General features: G+C 41.4%; 1 protein-coding gene across 4 annotated transcripts in view; it reads left to right on the forward strand.

Moving 5' to 3' along the window:
- SASH1 (SAM and SH3 domain containing 1) overlaps positions 1-23,557 on the forward strand; it is a 565,878-nt gene that overhangs the window by 449,690 nt on the left and 92,631 nt on the right. For all 4 annotated transcript variants that reach the window (XM_064446996.1, XM_064446995.1, XM_064446997.1 and 1 more), the window contains one exon: positions 15,158-15,286. In XM_064446996.1, the coding sequence (XP_064303066.1) occupies positions 15,158-15,286 (129 nt within the window). The remainder of the gene's footprint in view (positions 1-15,157; positions 15,287-23,557) is intronic.

The raw sequence follows: 23,557 nt of genomic DNA on the forward strand, positions 1-23,557 counted from the left end.
CTAGTGCCTGTTGCACTAAGCCATGTTGGCTGGTTTCTGACCTGTTCTTTGTTGCATTTACATGATGCTTCATGTCAGGCTGAGGACTAATTAGGCTCAGAATAGGTATTTGCTTCTTGCTGTATCTCTGGCATATAAATGTGGGGCTTTTTCAGCATAGCAAACACAGCGGGGGATCTCCACCACAGAAGCTGTTTGACTTCCTGCTTTTCCTGAGGTCACTTGCAATTTGCCACTGATTTTTGTGGAAGTAAGAGCAGGCTGCTTGCAGGCTGCTTATATCCCTTGAAAAATTTTGACAGCAGAGGTAGCTCCAGCTACCGCAGTGAAGTTGCGCAGGCACTGACATCCCTGTGCAGCTGGAGCACAGGTAGAAACCTCTCTTCCCCCGTAGGACGTTTCCGTAGGTCTGTCTGTTTTCGTTTCACTGCAGAAAAAGGGCTGAGAAAAGGCAGATTTCCTGCTGGTGGGGCACGTTGTGAATCTCCGCACATGGCAAATTCTTTGGACATTTTTCTCTGTGTTTTTACATACCATACTTATCTAAAGTTTCTCTGAGGTCATGTTTTCCTTATAAAGGAAGATGGCAAATTCCCGGTGTCTCCTCTTAATTATCCAAGTTTCTCTGTCGGTGTTTCAGCTTGTATGTGGAAGTTGCCACTTGCTTGCTGTGCCCTGTACAAATAAAAATTGAAAGATGCATGTTCTTCATTATATTTTATTTTATGATGATGTGTCCTGTTCATTGTTTGGAGAGGTTTGAGGGAAAGGTCTATTTCATTTCTTTTTTCATCAGCTACAAGTAGTGGAAAATGGTTGTCAGTCCTTAAAAATTCTGTTCTCGTTAATTACTGCTACCTTTATTCTTAGTGTTTTGCAATGGGGCATGAAATGGAGTCTAATCCTGTGTCATTCCTCTCCACTGTGGTGGTGTGTTCTGTTGTGTACTGAACTGAAGGGATACTGGGACCTGTTGGCTCAGAGAGGTATATTGTTTCTTGTTCAGCCTAGATCCAGCAATGTATTGTTTAGATTTTAGCATCCGGGAGTGAGTATATACATGCAGATGGATAAAATTTGTAAAACCTAAGCTTTGCATGATAGCTATCTAAACTCAGGAAGTTAACAGAGAACATAAGGTCAAGGTCTTAATCAAAATGTTGGCATGACGAAGAGTTGCTTCATACAGCATATGGTGTGTGTTCATGCATAAATGAGAATGGTAAGGGATGTTTCTGCATACCCTTGTTACAGACCTGCCCATGATGAGTCTCATTGGGTTTGGTCAGCGTGGAGATTGAGTTCCTGATTACCAAAGTTGAAAGGAAAGAAAGAGGTGCATGTTCACAATGTTGCTTTTTCTCTCTGATGGAACGTTACTTTCTTCAAGTAATCTTTGCCAAGTTACTTGTGGTTTTTAATCCTTGTCTCCAATGTACTTAGAATACAAAAGATTGTAAAAATTTTCATTTTTCATCTGCCAAAGCTAATTACAACTACCGCAAAGTGCTTACAGATAGTCAGTTATTTTGTAAACTGCTGTGAAAAGGAGAGGGGAGTGAGGTAACAAAGTGTGTTAGTTCCTCTCTGGCCCTTCTGCCTTTCTTAGATCTGTTGCTGTGTGGGTTTGAGCAATAAAAAAAAAAAAAGCAATGAGGTTTTCTTTTTTCCAGGCTCATGCCTCTCTTAGGAAAATACCTCTCATATAAAGAGGAAACAGAGTCTTACAAGGGATGGAGGTGCAGTGACTCAGTATCCAGAATTGTTTTTCTGTGGTAGAAAAGTGAAGAGAGTCACAGCTGAGAAGGGTAACTTGCAACTGCTAGGAAGAGGGATTTAGGAGGATCATGTGAAAGGAAGAATTGCCGCCTTCATGGCAGGAAATGACTGGAGCACGCAGTGGGACCTTGGCAGGGGAAGGTCAGCATGCAGACTGGCTTTGGGGAGGCCCAGAGGAGGTGGCTGAATGGTGTGGATGGGCAGGGAGCACGTGGGAAGTAAATAATGGGGTTTTAAGCCTGGTTCAGCAATGACACGGCTCACTTCAGGTGCTGAGTAGGGATATCAGAGGGCAAAGGAAGCCTCCGTGTCTCATTGGTTGCACCTTGTTTTGTTTTTGCTTAAAGACAAATACAGACTATAGGTGGGTAACCATTGATGTGCCCATGAGTCATGTAAACTTATGCCATTCAGGTATTGCCAGCAGATGCTTCAAATGGGTAATTTGTAGCAGAGGACTGGTTAGCTAAAACAGGCTGAGAGCACCATTTATTATTTTGCTAAAGGCAGTCTGATGCCCTGACTCCCTCTTCACACTTAGCTCATTCTGAACCAGCCTCTGTATTTTGGGTTGTACCTCTCAAGCTTTGAAGACATCTCCACATCTGAAAACATGTTATTCTCATTTATCCTTGAGAGAGTAATACAGCAAAATCTTTGTTTCCCTTCAATTCCTGATTCCTTATGCGTGAGGCAACTTATTTACTATATATCCTTTGATTTGAAACTGATAATGCTGCATACTGTCAAAAGTGGTGTAACCTATGCCTTTTGCTCAGGGAGCTCCCTGCTGTTTTTGTGGTACTTCAGATGCATCCTAGTACATAGGTTGTCCTGCCGTTCTTGCTGGGTTCGTGGTTTGGTGTGCCCTGGGACTGCAGTTTCTTCTTTCAACTCAGAAGCAGTCTGTGAGCAAACTCCTTCCATCTGAGACTTTCTTCTCATGTAACAGTCATTTTTACAACTAGGTGAGATGTTTTTCTTTGGCATGACAACTCGCCTGACAAATGGCTAGTTAGTGGGATGCTCTCCTTTTGATGTTCAAGTAGCTATGCATAGAGAAGTTGCTCAAGTGAGAATGTAGCTTACCCTCCAAGTCCAAGTGTCTTTATCTACGGTAGTTGTCTTTCAACCTGTGGTTCAGGGCTTTGGGTTGGTCAGAACCATCTACGGGGTTTTGTAGACACATGCAATTTTTTGTGAGCTTTATTGACATTGGGGTTCTGCCAGCTTTTGGTTTTTATGATTTCTTTAGCCATGTGGGGCTCTTCAAATTGTTTCATGCTTCAGTTTGATGTGCATCTCTGATGTGCAACACTTGAGTAATGCATTCAGCCTCCAGTAAAAGCAACCTAGAATCATAGAGTATCTCAAGTTGGAAGGGACCTGTAAGTATCATTGAGTCCAACTCCTTGCTCACAGGACCACCTAAAACTAAACCGTATACTAAGAGCATCATCCAGACACTCCTTGAACTCTTGACAGGCTTGGTGCTATGACCACTTCTCTGGGGAGCCTTTTCCAGCGACCACCCTCAAAATGAAGAACCTTTTCCTAATGTCTAATCTGAACTTCCTCTGATGCAGTTTCATTCCATGTCCTGGTGTCTGTTATCAGTGGGCAGAGCCACTGGACTGACAGCACCCACGGGCTTAAGCACTTCCTTGAAATAAGCACATGGTATCCTGCTTATTGGGGAGCTCCTGGAACTAATAAATTGCATGCTGCCCCTTCAGAGAGATACGTGCTTGAAATATGTGGGCGATACGGCAACCACAATATTCAAGCCCAGAATCTGTAGGATTTGCTCTGTAGGTAATCAGAAATATTTCTCTTTTATTTGGGTAAGAGGCCTATTTAGCCTAATTAGGAAGTGCTTTGGCAACGATGAAGCAACACGAGCACACAGAAACGCAAGAAGCCCATCTTCATTGTACACAGATAAAGGGAAATGAGCAAATAAAATAGGAGATCCCAGAGTAGAAAGGATTATAAGCTGGCAAGAGATGGAGTTCTTATTGCTAGGTTGATATTCCTAATTGATATAAACATGAAGCCCTGTGCAGTCTGTGGTAGTTAAAAGATATGCATCTAAATAATATTTAAATAGATTCATGCATTTTTAAGACCCACTGGAGTGTAATTGTGTTCAACATAATTAAATGAACTGAAACCCCCTGATAACTGTGCATTACTGCTCCTAAATAAAACGGTCTCCGAAGAGACTTCAAGATGCTTAGTTAAGACGATAAAAAACGTGAGCCCAGCACCATGAAGATTTGCATGAGCAGCTTTATTTTTAGTTCATCTGTATGCTACCTGCAGTGGTTGAGAGTGTGTGTTAACAGTGCCATACCTCTGCTAGAGTCAAAAGCTGAGGCTTCACTGAATTGCTTCAGGGCAGAGTGAGTCCTTCTGGTTTTACGTTATTGGTATAAATGTGGGGTGTCTATTTAAGCTAGCTTATTAATGCCACCAAAGAGTGGGAACTCCTTTGCGTCTGTGCTAGCGGTGGGCACCCAGTCCCTACAGAAGTGAAGGTTTGTAGGGGCATCACAGGCAGGCGGGATGGGCAGCCTTGGTGAGGGGGGTGCTTAGGCACAGCTTGCTTACAGGAGCTACAGGAAAACATTTCCTCTGCTGCTACGATTACATGGGGAAATGTGGATTGCTGCCATGCTCAATTATGGTTGTTTCCTTTCCTGGTAAAAGACAGCCCGTCAGGAAGCGGTAGGAGTGAAGGCGAGGTTAGTCCTTGGGTACACAGAAGTGTTGGGTGTATCCTCCAGGCTGCAAGCTGCTGAATTCCTACCAGGAAAAAAATAGAGTAGCAGAGTTTGAGAAAGCAGTATAAATGTCAATGTTCTGGTTTTCCACAGCTGACAGCTAGGCTGCCCTCTGCGCTCGCAGCTGTAAATCGAGGGCAGTGTCTCTGGGGCACACAGTACTCTGGACTGCTGGGCACAGCAACCACGATAACTAATTTCCACATCTACTGCCAAAACAGAGGAGAGACCTTATCGTGCCTTGGTATACAGAACAGTGTTTTTTCACGCTTTGTAAAACTGGATTTTCAGGTGAAGGCAGATACTCCAGGATTCCCTTTCCTCCTTTCCAAAACCTTCACATGGATGGCAGGAGAGTGCCTGTCTCTTGGAAGTAAGCCTCTTAAATGGCACAGGAGGAATAAATAATTGCCCTTGCTGTCACACCCAACTTTGTAATAGCATAGTAGTATTTCTAAATGTCGGGATGCTCATTGCTGAGCTGGGTGCTGTGTGAATAAATGTGCAGTGCTGCCCCATAGCTCTTGCCATGTAAGTGCAGATGAGGCAATAGGATCGTCAAGCCAGAAGAAATGTGGGGTAAACTGCATCCCCGCCGGGCTTTCCTGGGCCCTGGCTTCCCTGCAGAGCCGGAGAGGGCTGTCCTCTCTCCTCCACTCTCTGGTGACTGTAGCTGGGGGGAAAGGTCCCAGTGCATGATTTGGCTGCTCAGGTGGTGAGAAATTAGGGAAGGCATGGAGGGCTCTCCTCGTTTATCAGTGCATCCCTGAAGGCAGTACCGCTGGGTTTCAGTCAACATGGGGAAGCTGTGGTCCTTAGGGAGGGACAGGTGGGAGACTGATTCAGGGATCTCAGACCTGGCTTGAAAAGGGCTGGGGGCAGAAATCCCAAATCCAGAGAAATAGAAATAAAGAGGCAAGGAGTGCACAGTGGTACACTGAAGAAGCAAGGGAAAGGGGCAGAGGAAACAGAAAGAAGGATAAGAAGTTTTTCAGGGAACTTTCCTTTTTCTGGGCAAGATGTGTCAGATGTGTCAGAGTAGGTACTTGTTGCTGTTGGTTTTTATACAGCACCGAGCACAAAGCAGAACGAAAATACCATTTCTTCCACAAAGAAATCACAGATTGTAAGAGCTTCTTAGTGCTGGGGAAAAAAGAAAAATGAACACTTCACAGGCCAAAACTAATTCAGTGCATTTTATTTGGAGAAACTATTTAGGGACTACCAAATTGGACAAAGAATTATTTTACTAAACAAGCTATTGTTTTGCCTTAGGGAGTGTGGTGGCAATTATGTGTATGCATCTTATGCATGTACCTGTTAGGAACATGTGTATATTGTATCTCAGGCAAGTATTAACTTGCACGGTGAATATATAGGATATGCTATAAAGGTTTTACTGCCCTGTGTTGATGCAATAGAGATTCACAAATCCAAAGTTTAGTAAGTGCTTTCCTTACCATTTTATGATGTTGATCAGGTACTCTAAAGGATAAAAGGATTAGGTTAGAATAGAATCCATATAGGAGCAGAATATTAGTGTACCAGTAGATGGTATTAATATTTTAGATATTGTTCATGTATGGAGGTTGACTTACAAATAGTTGCAAAACCAGTAGAAAAATAATTGCCTATTCCTAAAATAAAATCATTCCTCAAATACTTCTCAGCATACTCCTTGAGAATATGTTCATAGTGAACCCTTAATTTTACAGTGGTTTCTGACATTTTTTTCCTCAGCTGAAGATGAACCAGAGTTTCATACAGCAGAATCATTGTTAAATAGGATTTCAGTCCCTTTCAGTTCATTGACTTAGTTTAGTGCATTTTATTGTTTTATTGTGTTTCACCTGTATGTCCATCTGTGAGGGAATGCCCATTAGTGATTACTGGTGTAAAGTAGAAATCAGTTTTGATTATGCTTTTTGTAGTAAAACTTGGATGTAAACATGACCGAAGTTTACATTCTCTGAATCTACCATGCAACTTTAGCACCTTGGGAAACATTGTAAACTGCACTTGCTGAGCTTACACAGTTGTCCTGAGATACTGCTGTCTTCTCAGTTTGTTTTTTCTTTAAATATTCTAATTGATTTTCATTTTCTTTACATGTTTTCTGTTTTGGTTATTTTTCAGGCTACTCTTTTATTTAGTTGCTCACACCTCAGTTATGTAGACCCAAACAGTCACAGTTTTTTTTTGTCATATTGTGTACTAAAGAAAATACATTAATTTTAATGACTTCTCCGTCACTATTGCGGTTGATATGGCCAGCTCACTGAGATTTATTTCATCATCTACTTAAGATGTTTGGCTTTTGAAAATCTATTTCATTAGGATCTAACTTAACTCAAACAGGAAGCCACCCCACAACATATGCTAAACTTCCCACGTCTGAAACAAGGATTCATCTCCATCTCCTTAATGGTGCATTAATCACACATATGTTCATTTCGTAATTCTTACCATTATTGTGTTTACCATTTCTTGCTGCTCCAAGTGTTAGGATAGAAGCCCACTGCAGCTGGTGTGCACAAAGAGGCTACATTTCCACTGAATTTGAGAAAAAGTCTCAGAAAGCACAGTGTGCAAAAGCAGGAGGCAGTGAGAGCAAGGGAAACAAAACTGATGAGAGGTGATGTCAGGTGCAGCTATTACATGGCTTAAGGAGTTGTTAACTTATTCGGCTTTACAGGGTGGCAATGACAACCTGTGCCTGGCTGCTGACCAGCCCGGTGGGTAGTGATGGCCTGGCAGGTATCAGAGCAGGCAAGAGTTTTGAGTTACTTTTTGATGAGCTTAGTGCAGATCACCTCAGGGAAAGGAGGATAGAAGATAATATACTGTTATTAGGGAAGCTGGACATTAAGGGTGCTTTGAACTAACTTTTCATGAATAAAATTTGCATGTAATCTTGTCTATCAAGATAATGAGCATGTGAAAGAGCTGGTTCTACTTGTGATAAATACCCACTTTTTAAGTGTGTTGGAATGTACATTTGCATAGATACAACTTTTTCGTTAGTATGCATATACACGCACACATTTTTATTTTTACATAGAGGACTTGCGTGGTTGCATGCCAGAGGGAGGGATCCCACTAGTGTGCTTTCAAATCAATTTTAATTTACAAAGAGACAAATGTAAATCACAATCAGAATATTTTTCCAGAGATGCTTTGTTACACCTTCTTGACAAGACTTCAGGGCTTTACAGTGAAAAGTGAGGGGAAAAAAAATGGTGGTGCTGATGGTTAAAGAAACATTTTATTTGCTTTATTTTGAAAAGGGGAAGAGTTTGTTTTGATGTAAAGATAGGGCAGGGTTTCATATATATTAGAAAAAGGTTACATAGTTGTGTGATTTAATATAAAGTTTCTGGGTCTAGAGTGACTGCTCTGAACTCAGTGAGCTGTATCAGCTATTTCAGATAACTGCTGCAATAGCTTTTATATCAAGCCATACCATTGTGTGTTCTGCTTATTGTACAGAATCTAGAACTCTTTTACGCATGCTGCAGAGAGCTCGACAGAGTTTTATTAGATCTATTTTTGTAACTGTCTGTAAAGTCGCATAGCTTAATGACTCAAGCCTCAGATGCCATAAAAATTAATGGAAAGTCTTCCATTGAATGGGTCTGATCTGTATGTTCTCTTTGTTCTTGCAGTGTCCAGCTATAGAGAGGTCAAGGGAACCATGACAACCCTTCAGCATCCTCTAAAATAGCTGTTCTCAATATAAAAATGTCATGACTTCTACACTGAGTATTTTATGCCTTCCCTTGAATATCAAGGCAAGTGCTGGGCTGCCTGGCCTTGTGCTTCTGTCTCATTCATGTTTCTGACCCCACTGACTGTCAAGAAAGACTTTGAACCTGTCACTTCATGGATAGTGGAATTGTTACTTTGTCTGAATGGAAGATTGTCCTTTCTGAGCCCTAGGAAAAGAAGGGAATATTTCTCTAGCAGCTTGTTGGGTTTATTTTTAATGGCAACCATTCTGAAGCTGAGCCAGAAGGCAAAACATCAGCCTTATTCCTGGCAGAAATGCATTGCTAGCCAGGGTCAGGTAAGAGGGTCAGAAATGTGCAACAGATACAATTACCGTGAAGCTCCTCAGGTTTTCCTACAGAAGGCTCTCCTCATCACACAAGTCTGTGTTCCTGTAGCAAATTGAGACGCAAGCCCTAGCCAGAGAGGTACACACAGATTTAACCTTCCAAAACAGAAGAGGTTTGGATCTGATTTAAATCTGCCTCCTTAGAAAGAACTGTGGAGGAACATGAAATACAGTGTCTCTCCCAAATTAATCACCTGAAGCCTGAATTAATGTATCAGTATGTTTTGCAGTGCAGGGAGGTAGGCTGCCAGTCTGAGGTTGCCTAGGGTAGGATGCACAAATTTCTCAAGCTTCTATGAGCCCGCTTTACAAAAAATATCTAAAAAAGACTGGGATCTTATTCAAAGTTGTCCCATGAAAATCTGAGCGTCCCTTGCTTTCTACGTAAGCTAGTTCTGCTTCACTTTAAACATTGCACAGGATGTGTGCTTTGTAGATGAAGTTCTGTGGAAAACAGTGTGTTTATTAGGCACGAACATGTTTCCCTTCAGGAGATGTTCTCATTTTGCCACTTTTTTGGTCCCTCCACCCTCTTACCCCTCTCCGCTCCCCAGACAAGCCTGTTTGCTCTGGCCCACATTCTGGCTTTCATTTATGTACTTCTTACAGCTATCCAAACCAAAGGTATTATTGAAATGCAGGGTTGTGTGCCACAAATTTTTGCTAGGCGTCCCTGTTAAGATCCAACTGCCAGAAATAAGCTGCTGCTGTTTACAGTGACTCTCCACACAGTAGTCCTGTGTTTCAGGCATGGAAATGGATTTTCTTCTCATCTTGGGCTGTGAAGGTCAAAAACATGCCTTTGACAGGGCATGATTGTAAAGTGTTGTGAAAGAGCATCTTCCCTTCGTCTATGCCCTTTCCATACACGTTTATACTTTAATAGCAAAAAGTCAGATTTTTTTTTTTCCCTCCCAGTTTCTGACCTGTTCCTAACTTCCCAGTTTATGCACATGCTGTGGCCATGGCTGGAGTGGTTTTTAAGTTAGGAACTTGTATAGCTGCTTTGTGTGCTGTAATCTGGCATTGCTATGTGCAGATGGAGACCCATCTGTCCTGCTGACCAAATGCGCTTCTAATGTGCACATCTTTTTTTTTTTTTACATTTTTGAGATTCATGCAATTAAATGAATTTCACCCAGTGGCTTGGAGAGTGAGCACATACATCTGATAATCAGGTGCTCTCTTCTGACATTCCTGACATCTGCTGGAATAGGAGGAGCATACGCTGGAATATGCAGTTCTGTAATACATCTTTTCAGAATCTGAGATAGAAAAGTAGACACTCAAATAGTTGTATTTTTGGTAGCTTTTCCCAAAACTCTTATTCTGCTTGGAAATTTATACAGAAAATATGTATGCTGGGCCAGTGCCTAGTGTTTAGGACCATATGCAGGTTCATGAAACGTATACGCTACTTAGCAAAGCCCATTATTCCTCCTTAGCTAGTAGTGTTTTTATTTTATTATTATTATTATTAAAATCTGGATGTATTTTTACTTAATTTTATTGCAGGCAGAGCTCTCTGACAAAACATTTTTCTCCTTTACACTTTCAGATGTCAAATACAAAGGATTCTGCCAGTGCGTTAAACTAACTGATGTGCAGTGACCGATAAATCCTAACTTTATAATAAGTGTCAAATCGTTCCAACTTTTCTTTGTAGTCACTCCATTAGCAGGAATCCTGATGGATTCCTTTGGTATTCACATGCATATCAGAACTAATTCTCTGGGAATTCCAGGGCAATTCATCATTTACTCTGTTTTATGATGCCAAAAAATGTTGCATGCATACATTATAAGATGGAAATTCAGGAACATATTCGACAACCAAAAATAGAAATCCAAGATAAAATATTCTAATGAAAACAGAAGTTATTAAATCTTCATTTTAGCTTTCACCCTTTAAAACTAGTGGGTGGTTTACTTTCCTGGCTATGAGACTCTTTTATGGAAAGGTCTCTGGCAGTAAGGATATCTTAAGCAAAACATGTTGTTACTTTTTATGAATAAATTAAAGCATTTCAGGAATGGTATTTCTGCTCAATATTTTTGTTGCTTATGATTTTTTTTTTCCACCAGAAAAAATCTGTGGGATTATATAGCTGGAACATTGCAGTTTGTATGGCAATAAACACAACTGGCGCAAAGCAGTCTTCATGGTAGGGCTTTGCTTAACTGTTAAATTTGTAACAAAATGAGAAAGAGTTTATTATGAGGTCTTGGTTTTAAAAACACTACTGACCTAAAGCAGTTAAGAGCACATCAGTGGTTACTGGATTACAGATATAACAGTAAGAATAAGTTTGAAAGCTGTCTCTTTTTTTTAAATGTTACTCACACAAGCTGTTTCAAATATGAGACCTGTCTACATCAAAATGGGACATAGTGGCACATAACTGAAGGCTTATTATAAATCGCATTTTCTTGTTATTTTTAGTATCAAATAGCTGTATGCTTTTTCCTACCTGTGAAACTAAAATAGCAGTCCACATTTATTTAGACCCTGTTTTATTAGCATTGGAATCAAGCCTACAAGGTAGGACTATCAATAAGGAAGAAGAGGAATGGACAAACTGTGATGGGTTTAGACTTTTATTTCCATTATCTTAAAAATCCTCTAGGTTTTGGCTTGCATATGAAAGCAAGAAAGTAAAAGGAACTTATGAATATTAACATTGGCTCTTATTCTTTATGCATCAGAGTGAAATATTTCTAAAATATTATTACTTATGTAATTACTTATATAATTACTTTTATTGTTCTATTTTATTAATAATGCTAGGGTTTTGGGTTTTTTTAAAGATTTCAGACAACTCCTTTGACTCTTTGTGCTTTGTAAGGGAATGAATGACAGACAGACAAAATGCCATGGTTTAAAATTCATCTTCTGGTTAGTTATACTTGCAGTTTGATGATATCTAAAGTAGGTTCTCCTGGCCGTTATCAGTGCAGTAGAAAAATGAAGCATCTTCTCTTCTTGTAGTTTTGCCATGTTATTTAACAGTACTTGAAGAATAAAGGAGGAAGATGGAGATAACTATATACAGAGATAAAATTTGAGGTAATATAAATTAGATATATAATCCTTTGTTAAGTTATGGCATTATTTCCTTATATGTAACATGGGTGTGAAATACTTGCTGTCTTTGTCTTGGGTTGATTTGCGTATCTGTGTTTCTTTTTTGACAAAAGCAATGCTTTCTGGTACCCGCACACCTAAACTCATAAAAGCAGCTCTTTGCTACAGAGACAATTGATTCAATAGTAATCTTCCACTACAGCTTCCTGGTAAGCTGAGATATAAATGCAAATTTTTGTGGTTTTGTTCTCATCTTCCAAAGGTTGAGACTTCAAACCCCACAGCTGTCCTTATCTAGTTAGGAGGTTGTTTGCCACTTTTGTGGAGTGGTTAACTTGTAAAGCCAGCTGCCCTCAGTCTGGTAACCCAGGAAAAGCAGGGTTGCAATGAGTATGTTTCAGTTATTAATTCTCGTCTGCAAGATCTTGTGGTATTTCTGTTCCTTCATCTTTTTTCGGATGATAAGGTTGCTTGACACAGCACTGATCTTCCCTGGAGAGCTGGCATGAGCTATATTTGGAGCATAACCCCTAAATTAAGTCACAAGCATTGAGAACAATCCCTCTGTCAGTCAGTGAGGCTGGTGCCTGCAGCTCAACTCTGGACATTGTGGCACTGGTGGACTCGGTTGCTTGTGAATAGCCCTTTCTTTGCAGCCATGTGCTTGCTGGCGGTGGGGCCACCTGCGTCCTGTGGGCTTTAATTGGGGTGCTGCAATTGAGCTAATTTTGCTCCAGGGACAGTCACAAGCCTTCAGCCTTGTAGAGACCACCTTTAAAAAGCACCATGAACTGCATGCCAACAGAAGTGAAAAATGAGCACTTGTTAGCTTGGTTTGATCAGCTGTGCAGTGCCATTGCCATCCTGTGAGCGGCCCGTGACTGCAGGTGGGGGATGGTGCATGGAGGAGTTCATGTGATATGCTTGGATTTGGAGTATATCACTCAGCTTCAGAGTCATGACCTTACCTTCACAAGTTACACCTATTTCCAAGCAGGTTTACTACATGAAATTTAACGGTTTCCAGAATGGAGAAGAGACGGACTGATAAAGTAAAGATGGCAAATTTCATATTGTTCTAATAAAATGATGGTTTCCTGACTTGCCTTTCTATCATTACTGTTTCTAGCTCCTATGCTTTTAACTGGCAAAACTTATCAAGGAATAAACTGACTTTGTCTGGGGATTTTTTTGTAACCTTGAGAGAGGGATGTTTGTTATGATGGAATGGTTGGGATTCAGATGTCACATCATCTCTTTGGAAGTCATACAGGTTTTGTTGTTGCCTGCAACAGTGAGCAAATGAAAGTTAAGTTTTGGGGTTTCTTTTTCTGTTTGGTGTTAATTTTCCTCCCCAGCGCTGCAGCACTAGTTATCCCTACTGAGTGTACAAACCTTGTGAAAGCAGCTCGTTGTGTGCATGGGATCAGCAATCATGCCCTCAGCCACTGGATGAGTGTCCAGTTGCACAGGCAGGTGTGTGGATCTTGTGGCACCGGCTGAGAGTTAACATTTCTTCCCCAGCTTGTTGGGAAGTGATGGATGGCAAGGGGGTGGCTGGAGGAAGATATATGCTCACTGCCTGCTGAGCGGGTCGTGCTGCTGCTCTGGTAGAAAGGCAGGATAGCACTGTCGTGCTCTCAAAGGTGCTGTTGTTTTGTCCTCGTAAACTACACACTTGCTTAGAGGTGTGGAAAGTTGTTTGTCCAAAGCTCTGGAAAGTCTGAAGTTCCCAGAAGTTTATTTGCACTAAGGAACCCAATCTTTCGATGTTTGAAACATCTCCTGTTTGAGATCTTTGGCAGGTTGAGAGATAGAAAATACAGTGAAAAATACACAGGTATGTATAGAGAAGGCTGTGTGAATAGGTATACTTTTAGCGTAGTTCTTTTGCTTCTGCTGCTCCAACAAGTGATATGCAAGTTGTTTTCCACCTGTACTGTACACAGTAGTTTTAAGAAACTGCAAGCTGTTCAGAATTCTGGGAACGTGAGCTCCCTTGAGAAACAGGTATCCTTGAGATACCTGTAGTGCATGTGGGATTGCACTTTAAAAAAGCAGAGTGTTTCACAGAGTCTGAGGTTTAATAGGCTTTCACTTTGATTTAAACTGGAATGTTTTTTCCAGTTCTCTGGAAAGGATACTTCATTAAAAAAAATCTGCCTCTTCAGCATAGTCGAGAATCCTGAGGGCAGGACCACATAGTTATTTCCAAATGGCAACAGCTTCAGTAAGGTGTGGTTTCTAATTAAAAGTTTTCCTCCTAGCTCGCATGCTAAAACTCTGCCTTGCAACTTAGGTATATTATTAGCATAATTATTTTTAAATGATTTCTCGATTGCTTAGTTTTTTCCTCAATATTCAAGGCATAATTTTCTGTTTGTTTGTGTTGCATCTATTAACAGCAATAATGAAATAACACTCTGCAGTGTATTCTTGTTCTTCTCAGAATATGCACGAAGTGTAGATTTTTACCTTTTAAAGAACGTATACAGTAACATATATTCTCTTTCATAAAATAGACAGCAGAGAAACAAAATTACTCCATCCCATCTTTTGGACCTATTTTAAGTGTGTGCATATTGTACCAAAAAATTGTTAATTCACTCTGCCTGTCTCCTTGCCCGGCCCTCTATGGCATACTTATCTGAAGTTTAAAAGGATTTCTCATGCCACTTAAAATTCAGCCTGTGTTTTCTTTTGTTTTGTTTTGGTCTCCGTATTTATCCATAATTTAAAAAGTATTAATTTGGACTGTAATTAACAGATAGTTACAATTAGATTCCTGGCTATAGCCATTTTATTAACAGGATAGCAATCCTGCCTAGCAAAGCAGACATTTGGGACTGCACAAACCATATTTCCACCTCCAGTATATCTTAAAAGACCAACAGGCAGAGTGTCTTTGTGGGTGGCATAAACTCATCTGTTAAAGTAATTTGGCTGAAATTGTTTGCAGTACGGCTGATTGTGCTTATGAGCAAGAAGTTTAATGTTTAAAATTGCTGTTAGTCATTGTCAAGGAAAGCAGGGCTACTCCCAAGTAAATAAGGTCAGTGAAACGTATGTAATGCCTGGTTATTGGATGAGTTGGCAGCTGCTTGGGAGAACCAGATGGAATAAGAATATATGTGGGTGGGAGGGATTTGAGGCAGGTAGTGCCTGCGGATATATTGTTCCTCTGCTATGCATTGCTGTCCCTGCCTTCTCCCTCTGTGTAGGAATTAACAAGGACCCACCTGTTTCTGAAGAGCTACTGTGCTTAAGAGGATGACCCAAGAGCTGTGTGCTGGACATGCTACAGGGAGGGGGTCTCCCTCAGAGTTGTGGTGTTACCTTTAAATTAGAATTTTAAAATCAATTAACGTCTTTATCTTTGTTTCCACCATAGGATGGATCACTGGGAAATATTGATGACCTGGCACAGCAGTATGCAGACTACTATAACACCTGCTTCACGGATGTGTGTGAAAGGATGGAAGAGCTGCGCAAACGGAGGGTTTCCCAAGACCTTGATATGGTATGGAGAGAAGTTATGACTTTTATTAACAAATGATTGCCATTCATGCCCCAGATTAAGACTCAATAATTTGGCTTGAAGAGTTCTACCCAGGGAAATAACTATATGTGATTGTGTTCACGCACACAAACATTTCAGCCAACTCAATTAAACACTTGGAAGTTAGCATAGTTTTTTCTAGGTATTTGTCATGATTCATTAAGCCTTGGAGCCTGCATTTCTTAGTTCTTTAATTAGAGTACTTTTTGCTTATGTACATTTGCTTGCAAACCTCAACTCTTTGAGTAAGATAGTGTCTGATGAAAGCATCATTTCCTCACTCCAGGATGGTCCCAGTGTGTATTGCGTGCTCCCACACAATGAAGCTGTCTGCTGTTTTTCAGTTGCACTGTACAAATTGTTAAAGTACTTCTTCTCAGAACTCCAACGTGCATATACTGATTTCAGGCTCCCAAATGTAAACAATCTTCAGTTTTGTGAACTTTTCTATTATTACACTTTACAGAACCTGTGATGGGGGACACTGAGTCACTGAGTCCTTCAGGCTGGAAGGGACCTCAGGAGGTCTCTAATCCAGCCTTTGGCTCAAAGCAGCGTCAACACTGAATTCAAACCAGGTTGCTCAGGGCTTTATCTGATTGAAGACCTCCAAGGATGGAGGCCTTGCAACCTCTCTCAGCAAGGAGTTGTGCTGCTTCACTGTCTTCATAGTGAACTTTTCTTTTTTCCTGATATTCTGTGAGATACCCCCCCATGGCAATTTATACCTGTAGTCTCTCCTTCTCATGCCATGCACCGCCGTGAAGAACCAGGCTCCATCTTTTTTGATAACCTCCCCATAGGTACCAGCAGGCTGCCAGTAGATCTCCTGTAAGCTGTCTTCTCTGCAAGCTGAATCTTCCAGCTCTTGCAGGGCAAGGTCTCAAGTTCTTGAGCACCTTGGTGGCCCGCCCCTGGGCCTACTCAAGTTTATCAACGCCTGCCTAGCACACAGGACTGCAGAGCCAGAGGTGGTGATCCAAGCATGGCCTGACAGGTGCAAGGGAAAAGGGAAGAATGGCTTCCCTCAATTTCCTGGCTACACTGCTGGTGGCACGGTGTGAGATGCTGCCGTTGCTGCACAGACACGGTGCTGGCTCATGCTAAGCCTACTGTCCCCTCAGGCATTTTCTGCAGAGTAGGCTGGCCCAGCCAGTCAGTCCCCAGCCTGTGCTGGTGTATGGGCTCACTCCTCCTCAGGAGCAGGACTTTGCATTTGTCCAAGTTGAATTTCATAAGCTTCCTGCCAGGCCATTCTGAATGGCAGCCCTGCCCTCAAACTATCACCTGAGGTGGGCATCATCCATTACCTGGACAGGGGTGCCCTCCTCAGGTATCTAACAGGATAGGCCCCTGAACTACTCAGCTTGTAACTGGCCTCCAAATACAGCACATTAAACATTACTCTTAAAGCCCAACTAGCCAGTTTTTCACCCATTCAGTTGCCTAGACTCTCTGGGTAGTCCCACTTTAGCCAAACTAATCTATATGCAGGTCATCTCCATACCTCATTTTTCTTACGTATAAGAAGGAACCTTTTAGGAGGCCTATCACAGAAACATCATGTTTTCACTTGTTAGACAATTTCCTTACTGTCCTGTAACATTAGTAAATGTTTGTCACTACTTACGTATGTATGTTTGTGTTACTGATTGCTGCACTTTTTTTCATTGTAAACTTCTTTACAATGTTAGTTTTCATAACATTTATAAAGATCATCCGTGACTGAGAAAAAAAGCTTTTAGGACTGCTTTGTTAGATCTTCAGTGTTAAGTTTGTTTCACAACAGTATTGTATGCTTTTACATACAGACTTACAGATATTTCCTTCAAGTCTTGTCTCGCAGAAAACAGGTTACTGAAGGAATTACTTTTTTGTCACTTATGCTGTGGTGGTAACTTTTGTATGACTCATACAGAAACTCCGTAACCAAAGTATGGTTAATACCTCTACTGAAGCACAGCGCTGTTGCAGAGCCAGCATGGGATCTGATCACAGTTCTGCAGTTCCTCTGCAAGATCAAAACCTTTAAGACAAATTTGGGAGCTGAAGTTGTGTAATTATGTCTTCTACCTTTGCTTCCCCAGATCCTAGCACTGACTAGCAGCAGGGAGCGGTTTGCATCCTTTCACTAGCAGCTGCACCTGATGACGTGGATTACTTAAGGCTACTTTCTTTCTTCTTGGGATTCCAATTTAGCAACTGAGAGGCTTCCAGAGCTTGTACAGACTATGAACTTCAGTTACACAATGAATGGCTGCAGGATCAAGGCAGAGAGAGTCATCTCCTCTGCCCTGCTGAAGTTTGCTACTTCTTTCTTTATTTTTAAATTACAAAAAAAAAAAATAATCAAATGTATTTTGCAGATCTGTTGCTGTCAAGAAGTTCCAAGTGTTAAATAAAAGGTTATTGCAGGAAATCCCTTTGTTAGACCCTTGAGGCTTCTGTGCAAAGAAGCTGATGGCACAGAATTGTGGTTCTTGTGAAAACCCCCACACTCACCATACCTGGTATTCTGGGTAGCTGCTGGCAGCAACGAAACCCCTTTTCCTGGTGCTCCTGGAAGGCAGCTCCCGTGCTAGGTAATGAAGCGTGCCTTATGGCGGGAGAGGACTCCCTTCCATTTAGACAGATGGGCCTAATTTGGCTCCCTTCACTTCCAAAGCTGCAGAAGCCAGGCTGGGGAAAGCCATGTGAGCTTAATTAACTCACATCAAAGGTGCAGAGCTTCATGCTGCTTTAAATGGATGTCAGCTAACCCAAGACAGGCCAGTGAGTGATTCACTAGTTCATTCTGCTCAAGAGAAACTGTAGTCAGAGAAAGTGGCCGTGTGAAAACACATCCTGGAGATTCCTCTTCAGTGGCTCTCATATTGACTTTGCTTACTTTAGTAGTCCAGTGATGACTTCTTGAACTGTCAGGTCAGAGAGAAGATATTGCAACTGAAAATGAAATTATTTCTCAATTTTTGCTACGTCCGTCACCACTACAATACAGTTTCTGGACATCAGACTATAGATGTTAGCTCGCTTCCACAACAACAGCATCCAAACAGTACTGGCTGCAGCTGAAACTTGCTCGCATCAATAAGTAGGCAGGCTTAACTTAGGTACACAGAGAGCAGGAAATGGCCGTGTTGACTAGGATGCCTCTTCAGTGTGATAGAGTAGTATGCCTGTTTATAATCTGCTGTAGAAACAGGAGTTGATTTAAACAGCAGAGCTGCTGAAATGACTGCAAAAGTACTAATGTGAAAGACAGAACAGAAGACAAACATTTGTTGTGATGGTTTTCCTCTCTTTACAGCTTGAAGAAAAGTTTGCAGAGATTTTGGAACAGTGAAGGGGGAGAAATGCTGGGGAAAATGCCAGCTTCATAGCATATCCCAGATGTGCTATGATAGCAAAATACATGCAGCCCAGGAATTATCATGCACCAATATTATTGGGCTATTAGCCTAGCCTGGGTTTGCTCTGCCATACATTGCCCTCCTAGCAGCAGTGAGGAGGGGTAGTGCTATCCATATACCCTCTCTTCCCAGCAGTGTGGTTGTGCCAGAGCTGGAGGTGGGCAGTACTTCTGCTCTTCCCTCCCCGCCCCCCATGATGGTCTTCTCTCTCTTTAGCAAAGTGCTAGAACAGAGCAAAGTTGATATGCCTGTAGTGCTAGCGCAAATTTCCAGGGTTTTGCTGAAGTGAAGGTTACTGAATCATGAGAAGGGGGTATCATAGGATAAATCCAACCCCTGCACAGAGATCAGGCCCAAATGAGGAATAAGGGGGCTGGGGGGAGAGTCTCTGTCGACAGCTACCTCAGAACTATGGACCCTGTGTGCAAAAAATCTCATAAAGCAAAAGGTATTGGGATACTTCTTTAGATTTGATATTCATGAAAGATCAGGCAATCAGCAGCTGTGATACAGCTGGGAGACTGTAGCTTGGTTTTTGGATGCCAGTTCTGATGTCTTCCTCAGAAATGCAGTATGAGTGATAAATAATACGTAGCAGAAACACAAAAGGCCAAAGTTAGGTTTGGAGCTGCTTTTACTGAATCCTCTGAACAAAGAGAAAGAATGGGTCACCCCAGGGATCGAAGTGTCCTCTAACAGTTGCACAGCAAGGCTGCATCAGGAGGAGTGGTGTACTAACAAAGAAGTGCCTGAGCTGGCAGAGCTTTGCCAGGAACACGTCTTTAGCACTGGCTTGCCCAGATTGTAGTGTTTCCACTGGAAGGACAGAAATGTGAACTGTTTATTGCTGCTTCTGTACACTTTGAAATCATTTTAAGCTGTTTCAGGGCAAGTGTTGATATCTTGATTGTATATTGTACTTTCTAATCAGCTCTCCAACCTTTCATATCAGACCATGGCCATTTCAGTCTGGATATCCTGCTCTGGAGTGGAATTTAAACAAAAAAATCAGTTCATAAAATTGTTTGGGAGAGGAGCATATCTTGTAAAAAAACAGTAGCTGCAGATGGAGCTAAACACAGAATATTTTTCCAAATGGTAGTGCCGTCAAGGATTGTTAGTTGTCCCTAACCACGGTAACTGCTTTTTGCATTTGGAATTTTGCCTCTGTTTTTGTAATGGAGAATGTGCTTGGGTTTGGACATTAATGTTTGTGAACAGCATGGGAGTTGCCCACATTTCCTAGCATTTGGCCTATTCCTGTGCACCATGTGTTTTTTTGGCTGAGGAACAACTGCAGTCAGAGTAGATATAGTGGATTTTCAGGTCCATAATGGATGTATCACTGGTAATATTGAGCTGGACATCTGCTAAAAGGCAGTTACGGCTGGAAAAGTGACTCTATGAGGGTGGCACCTTGTTACTGCGTGTATCTGCTTCTTTTGTGTCTTCGGGATCATATCTGCCTGGCTCACTGACAAAACCAGGTTCTCCTTGCCTGTCAGGAAGGCAGGATGTCATTGACAGAGCTGTGAAAGAGCAAACTGCATTCTGTGGTCTCATCCGTCACTGACAGCAGCCGGCTAACTGCTGCTGCTAAGGTCTGCATTGTAGCTGATGATCTTGAAGTCAACAGCTCGAGGTTTTCTGATGGACTGTGACAGTTCTGGTTGTGGAACTGAGAAGTTGCACTAATCTTTTGACTTCTAAATTACATAAATTTAAAATTAATGCCACTGGCAAGCTGTAAGATGCACAAGTATACTTTTTTTTCCCCCCTCCATCCATTTAATGAATTTCAGTATAAAAGGAAAAGTGTTCAGAATATTTCTCTGTGTACATGGTGGTAAAGTACAGTACATGTTTTTGAGAAATTGACTTGCCTAATCCTGGGTGTTTTTACAGTACCTGCACATGTACAGATGCAGAGTCAGAAAATAGAAATGAACACAAAATCAACATAAGTTTCTTGCCTTGCTGCCCAGCATGTATGTGGTCCTTGTAGGTCTTGGCTGTGCACGGGTTTGAAAGTCTTCAGCAACCAGTTGCTTGGTCATAAATGGAGTTGACCATCTAGACCATGTGATTGTGTATAAATGGTATGTGTCCAGCAAGCAGAGTGGAGGAAAAGTGGCACAAGTAGAGTAATTAGTAGTTTGAGTAGTAGAATAATTAGGCTTTAATCTATTTAGAGATGTATTTGGCTGATACTGTACTGCTGGTTGGTGATACTGTAAGACTACTTGAGAAACCAGTCAACCTGCACTAAAGGAGACTAAAATACCCAGAACTGTTGGAGTCAGTGATTGATGTGTATTTAAGAACTCCCCATGGGAGTTAGTCACTGAGGCTAGAGTTACCATGCTGAAGTACTTTGTGGAATCTGCCTGTGCCTGCACTATAGCTGGCACTAGCCACGACCACCATTCTTTGTGTCTTACGTACGTTAAAATCTCAGGATGCTGAAATAGACTGCTTATTCCCAGCCATGAAAGTATCAGCTCTGCTTTGCAAATGCGGTACTGGCTGCTTTTACCTTTGTCCTGAGAAGACACCTCTGTATCTTGCTGGAACAGGGTCCCACTGTTTTGTTTTGTCTTGCTCTCTGTGAGAGGCCCTCCAAAGTATAAACAACATCTGAGTTGGATTAAAAAGTAATCTACAGCACAAAATAATGAGCTGGAGAACACACAGATAAGACTTCCTAAATTCTGGAGAGTTTCCAGGCCTTATCAGGCAGGCACACAAAAGAAAAGGTAGCAGTAAAAGACAGGGACTTTGAAGAATTTTTTTTTTTCAGTATAGTTTAAAATAGAGGGGGTTTTGCCTGAATATGAGGTGCATAAAGTAGATACCCAGAGAAAATATATAGTAGAGATTTACTGTGGTTGCAGTCTCAGCCTCTCAGCATTTTCGGCTTTATCTCCATAAGTTAAATTCATAGTAATTTTTTCATCATTAATGGAGCTTTTCAAAGGTAGGCACAGTGGAAATTCTGGAACAGACAGGCTATTTTTGGTGTCTCATGTATCACACACCAAGACATCAAGGCCATTTAAATACAGAGCTAGCATTAATCATGAAAATAAAGCAAGGCTTGTTCCATAAGCAGCAAAGTGAATACCATTCTTAAAGCAGTTCTTAGTTCACTTAGTGCTAGCAGACTAAGTAAAAATCTCTCAACTTTCTGTAAGCTAATGATCTGCTGCAGTCTCACCACTGTTTTTCTTGGAAGCCCATTTGTGAATAGTCCCTTAAGCAATATCTGTCTACTTATAGGCAGTTTATTGGCTGGAGGCTCAGCAGACTGTGCAGCTATGGCGGTTTGGGTGACCTTATCTTCCTTTCATTCGTTTGGAGGATCCTTGCTTTTTGGAGTGGGATCTTCAGTTTAACACTTCCGGTCTTCTGAAAACATTTGTGTTTTTGGCAATGTCAGTGTTACGGAAAGAACAGGTTGTCAAAGGTAATTGTTATTTTTTCTGAACTGGTAATACTATTACGAATTAAGTAATATTTATGTTATTAATAGAAAAGATAACTCACTTCTGGTAGACTGACTGTTAATAGTGGAGAAGAGAAATTCTCCTTAGCGTTATAAATGTGGTTTTTTAGTTATTCTTAATCTTTTGGCATCATCTGTCATGATTTTCTTGTCCCTTTACATTTAGCAGGACTTTTACTTTGAACCTAAGATCAGTTGAATATATTCTTACCGTGCTGTTCTTTTATCCTAGAAGCAGTGCGTGTCTGCTGGAACTGACAGACTAGATTTGTATTAACTGATTTAATCTCATCGGAGCCTGAGGACTTTGGGGGGAGGTGGGAATTGGTTGACTAACTTCAGCTCCCTTTGTGTATTTTTGTTTTTCCTTTCTCCCCTCTGAATTAAAAAATGACAGAAAAATGGAAATGTACAGCGTCATGTTATCTGGACCATTAGGTAAATTTCATTGCAAAGGATATGATTCTTAAAAAAGAAAGCAAATGAAATTGTCATTTAAGAAGGTGCATCTCTGAGGGGAAAAAAAAAAAAGGAAAAAACAAAACCAACCAACCAACAAACAATCAAAACCCCAAAACACCCAAACGCTGTGGTGACCGGTTTCTGTGGCGTGCAGCCCAGCTTGCCATTCACATGTTACTAGAGGAATTCCAAAATACCCAGCTGAGTGGCATTACTCTGGGAAGGACAGCAATGTGTATTGGCTCAGTCAGAAGAGAGCCAGACTTTTGTAATGTGGTAGCAGCTAAACCAACAGAAGAATGAACCTAGAAAGTGTAATGTCTTCTGTTTAGATTATTCCTCTTTGTCCTTGTATAGCTTCAGTCTGACTCCCCAGGCAGCCTCTGCGTACCCTCCTTCCATCCCCCAGCCACTGCTATCCACTCCATCCATGTGTTCTGAAGGTGACTGATGGCAACTTCAGATGTCAAGTAATTGTTGCACTAGCTTGCACTTCTTCTGAGTCCTTGGGTAAAGAAACACCACCCTGGAATACTATTCCACTCAAGGAATAGTAAGGATGTTGTGCAAGACAGGAGCCTGGAAGTTAGTGAGGTATTCAAAAACCATAACAGCCTTGCAGGTCATCAGGGAAAACAAACAGGTCTTGATCAAAAATAAATCAAGAGCATGTTGTGATGAGAATGAGAAACACATCGTGAGTATTTGTGCGCATCTGGATGTGCTTTGGAACGTCTGTTTCTCTGCAGCAGAAGGATGCTCTTCCAACAAGATGCCCAGAGGAAGGCAGGCCTCCATCTGCGAATTCAAAGGGGTTGGTTTCTCTCTCTCTCTCCCTCTCTCTTTTTTTTTTCT

Source organism: Phalacrocorax carbo, chromosome 3 (genome assembly GCF_963921805.1).
Source record: "Phalacrocorax carbo chromosome 3, bPhaCar2.1, whole genome shotgun sequence".
In the NCBI taxonomy this organism is placed as follows: Eukaryota; Metazoa; Chordata; class Aves; order Suliformes; family Phalacrocoracidae; genus Phalacrocorax; species Phalacrocorax carbo.